The sequence below is a fragment of the Babylonia areolata genome, chromosome 9 (assembly GCF_041734735.1).
Source record: "Babylonia areolata isolate BAREFJ2019XMU chromosome 9, ASM4173473v1, whole genome shotgun sequence".
Lineage (NCBI taxonomy): Eukaryota > Metazoa > Mollusca > Gastropoda > Neogastropoda > Buccinidae > Babylonia > Babylonia areolata.
Window position 1 is genome coordinate 41141454 of NC_134884.1, and position 5000 is coordinate 41146453.

The 5000-nt window shown below is 41.7% G+C and overlaps 1 protein-coding gene across 3 annotated transcripts in view; it reads left to right on the plus strand.

Annotated features, from left to right (window-relative positions):
• The window catches only part of LOC143285446 (protein CBFA2T1-like), a 38888-nt gene that overhangs the window by 22056 nt on the left and 11832 nt on the right, over positions 1-5000 (plus strand). For all 3 annotated transcript variants that reach the window (XM_076592732.1, XM_076592730.1, XM_076592731.1), the window contains exons 3-4: positions 2282-2538; positions 4048-4137. In XM_076592732.1, the coding sequence (XP_076448847.1) occupies positions 2282-2538; positions 4048-4137 (347 nt within the window). The remainder of the gene's footprint in view (positions 1-2281; positions 2539-4047; positions 4138-5000) is intronic.

Genomic DNA, 5000 nt, shown 5'->3' on the forward strand with positions numbered 1-5000 from the left:
GTGTGTGTGTGTGTGTGTGTGTGTGTTTTGGGGTTGTATGTGTGTGTGTGCGTGAGAGAGAGAGAGAGAGAGAGAGAGAGAGAGAGAGAGTTTTTATGCCCTTATGTGTATGTGCTCGCGCACTGTGTGTGTGTGTGTGTGTGTGTGTGTGTGTGTGTGTGTGTTCACGAGCGCGCGCCTGCTAGATTCAGATTCAGATGATTTATTCATTTAAGGCCATACCCCCATATGAACAGGGGGCGATAACAGAGTTTAATATGCGTCACTACAAACAACTATGTGAAGACAATAAGCATAACCAGATACCAAAACAATTAGGACACTAGTATTTCTCCTAGCTGAAGTGCTCGAAATAAATACAAAGCTAGACTGCATATTGTTTCATTATCAGTCGAAGACATCAGTTAACACAATCATATAACGTGTCGTAAGATTTGCATGGCAGTCTATGAATATTCATTTTCAGTCATTTTAACCAATAGTGAATGCATGTAACAGCAGAATTAACATAAATTGGGTATCTATCGGTTTCTCCATAAACTAAATCATTTAGTGTTCTCATTTCAACCCCCCAGAACGTTTTAAGACCAAATAAGTGAACAGATTCCTATCAAGTCCCCACAATTCTGAGCCGTATTGTACCATAGGTTGTATCTGAGAGTCAAAAATATAGTGCGTGCTAGAGACAGAGAGGGAGAGACAGAGAGAGGGAAGAGGAGGGTTGTGAGCGGATGGTGGAGGGGGCTTGGGGGGAGGGGGGGCAGAACATGGAAGAGTAAAAAGAGGAACTAGCCATATCATGTCACTTCTGACCCACAAACCCCACAAAATTCCCAGACAGGGCACAGAGAGAAGCGACAGGGCAGGGGTTGTGGGATTTCAAATTTGATAGGATTTAATGACAACGTAGAAGGCTTTCCAACACTTGTTACATAGCTCGCTTTACCAGTTCGATCTGAGAAAGGCATGGTGGTCGGCCGTGCCAAAAGTGACATTGTTTGGTTCATTTTTCTTCTTCTGTTTTTGTTTTTTGTTGTTGTTTTGTTTGTTTTTCTTCCCTCCTTGTTTGTTTCGTTTTGGGGGACGTGTTATTGTTTTAAAGCAGATGTGGTGTGGCGTGTATCTCTCTTAACCGATCAGATGGTACGGGCATTGTAACTGTCATCACAATACCAAACGCCTTTCATATTGTTACAGTAATTACATGGGGTATGTAAAATGGCATGTACCCACTTAGGGTTTCCTGAAATGATCGGGTCTGGTTTTGTCCTGCCTTGGATCAGTCCTCTCGTACGTGCGAGTTAATTGCAATGTTTTTAAAAGCGAATATGTGAAATGCTTTTATTTGAGAACATATGTTTATTACTCTTGTTTAATCAAGTTATCCGCGTGTGTGGGGTGGGGGGGGGGGGCTGCGGGTGTGTGCTGATTATCTGGTTGTGGTTTTCCGCAAATCATCTTTATTCTTATCTTATCTGTCTATTATAATCAATATGCAGTATAGTAGGCTATGTTTATAATTATATTCGAATAATGTTTCTTAATTCTTTCTGTTTTTACATTAAGAATACTAGTTATTACCTGCAGTGTGTGGATGTATGTATGAAACGATGTATGTGATATTTTTTACATTTGTATCTTCGTAATATTTGTAGGGGCTGTTGTTGGCTTTTACAGTTATGGTCCCCATGTTGTTTACTTGTCTATGTTGTGATAATGCACCTGACCAAATTTCTCCAGTTGGAGATAATAAAGTTATTCTTATCTTATCTTATCTTAATCAACGCCTTCTTGAAACTCTGCAGCTGGTTTCCATCGTGTTGAGATAAGTTTCGGTCCTCCTCCGAAACCCGACGAACTGTCGCATCATCGGCCTTGTGCGTTGTTTTCTCAGTGACTCAAGTCAGATCGAAAGAGTTAATGGGTTCAGTGTCAGTATCAGTAACACAAGAAGGCGTCACTGCGTCCGGACACATCCATATACGCTACACCACACCTGCTAAGCAGCAGATGCAGTGTAAACCAACGCGCTTAGTCAAGCCTTGAGGAAAAAATAAGAAAAAAATAAAATAAAATGAATAAATTAAATAGAATTAAATTTTTATATATATATATATATAAAAGAAATAATAATGATAATGATGATGATAAAGATAATAATAATAATAATAAATGAATATGTAAATGAATAAATGAATAGATTTTTTTTTCGTAAAGTAATAATGAATAAGCCGATGGGAGCAAACTCATTGTCTCTCTCCCCACACCCACCCGTCTCCAGGTATGAACGGCTCCCACTCCCCGCTGTCCGGCATGAACGGACGCACACCGTCCCCACCGTCCGGAGGAGGAGGAGGAGGAGGGGGGAGCATGATGGGGGGAGGCGGAGGTGGGGGCATGGGCCAGCAGCTGCCCCCGGCGTGTGGCGCCCGCCAGCTGTCCAAGCTGAAGCGATTCCTGACCACCCTGCAGCAGTTCGGCTCGGACATCTCCCCAGAGATCGGCGACCGTGTGCGCACCTTGGTGCTGGGACTGGTGGTGAGTGCAGTCAGTGTGTAGATATATAATAATAATAATAATAGTATTTATATAGCGCTGAATCTTGTGCAGAGACAAATCAAAGCGCTTTCGCACCAGTCATTCACACGCATGCATAACTCTAAAACTGTAGAAACTAAAGACAAGGAAGAGGCAGGCAAGGGAGGCTATTTTGGGAGAGTGATAGAAATGTCAGGTGATGTGATGACTTTTTTTTTTTTTCGTATAGAAATGTCTCAAGTGGCAGAATGACTATTTGATATGGAAAAGACTGATGACACGATAACTGTTTTGGTGTGGAAATGTCAGGTGTGACACACACACACACACACACACACACACACACACGTATTTGTGTGTGTGTGTGTGTGTGTTTGCGAGGTGAAATGATGACTTTTTGGTTTTGATCAAGAAAAGTCAGTTGACATGATGACTCTTTGGTATAGAAATAGAAATGTCAGGTAATATGATGAATATCTAGTATTGATATATATAAATGTCAAGTGTTATGGTGACTTGAATTTTGATATGGAAATATCAGGTGACATAATGACTAATTGGTATGGAAATGTCGATTGGCATGATGATTGTTTGGTATAGATTTCGGAATGTCAGGTGACATGATGACTATTTTTTAATATAGAAATGTCAGGTGACATAATGACTATTTGATATAGAAATGTCAGGTGACATGATCACTGTTTGACATAGAAATTTCAGCTGACATGATGACTTTCTCCCTGTGTGTTGTCAAAACTCCCGCATGTTCATAGAAACGAAATTTCAGTTGACATGATGACTATGTGTTGTCAGTCATCACACCTGTCCATAGAACAGTTCCACACAGGCTGTTGCTGTTCAGTCAGTTTATCGATGTAGATAATGAAATGTCAGGTGACATGATGACTGTCTTGCTGTGTGTTGTTAAAACTCACACCTGTCCGTAGAAGAGTTCTATATCAGTACCGAAATGTCAGGTGACATGATGTCTGCCTTGTTGTGTGTTGTCAGAACTCATACCTGTCCATTGTAGAGTTTCATAGCGGTACCGAAATGTCAGGTGACATGATGACTGTCTTGCTGTGTGTTGTCAGAACTGGCACCTGTCCATAGAAGAGTTCTATATCGGTACCGAAATGTCAGGTGACATGATGACTGTCTTGCTGTGTGTTGTCAGAACTGGCACCTGTCCATAGAAGAGTTCTATATCGGTACCGAAATGTCAGGTGACATGATGACTGTCTTGCTGTGTGTTGTCAGAACTCGCACCTGTCCATAGAAGAGTTCTATATCGGTACCGAAATGTCAGGTGACATGATGACTGTCTTGCTGTGTGTTGTCAGAACTGGCACCTGTCCATAGAAGAGTTCTATATCGGTACCGAAATGTCAGGTGACATGATGACTGTCTTGCTGTGTGTTGTCAGAACTGGCACCTGTCCATAGAAGAGTTCTATATCGGTACCGAAATGTCAGGTGACATGATGACTGTCTTGCTGTGTGTTGTCAGAACTCGCACCTGTCCATAGAAGAGTTCCACACCAAGCTGCAAGAGGCCACCAACTTCCCCCTGCGTCCCTTCGTCATTCCATTCCTCAAGGTGGGTTGGTTGGTACTGCGCTGCTCAGTAGCAGCTGTGTGGCCTCTGGCACTGCTGCCAGACTGACCACATAACTGATATGTTTGGATGCTTCTGGGTTTTTTTCCCCGGAGTTTCTTGAGTGGACCACCGTTATATTTTCTATATAAATTCCTCATATCAATTCAGAATTTAAAAACTAAAATAAAAGATACAAATAAAAAAGTTTGAATATAGTGAACATTAAAAATAACAGATGTAACTTGTAAATATATCATGTGTGTGTGTGTGTGTGTGTGTGTGTGTGTGTGACATAATTCCGGTGACTGAAACAGACACATCAATCACCGCTTGAGTTTGTCATTATAGTCCATGACACAATCAACTCAAAAACGTAACAATAAATGAATCATCGAAACCAATACCCGGCATTCCCTAACCATGTCATAGTAATCAATAGCATTTGTGGAATCGATCACCCATACGATGGATGCTTCTATTATTAGCGCATTATCCTCGGTTAGAGACCAAGCTCTAAGCGCCCACGATAAATGCACTCCAAGTCTGTTTATGACAACCACCAGTGTCAGAGAAATCCACTTGTGATACACACACACACACACACACACACACACACTCTCTCTCTCTCTCTCTCTCTCTCTCTCTCTCTCACACACACACACACACACACACACACACACACACACACACACACACACACACACACACACACACACACACACACACGACCATTGGTAACATCCGGTTCGATTGTTCACATTGACAGAATCTCGTCAGCAGATCCGTGTATCAATCAGCCACTTTATCGCCACATCTAACTCATCCAACATCTGGTGTTCACTTTCCCAGATATTGAGATATAT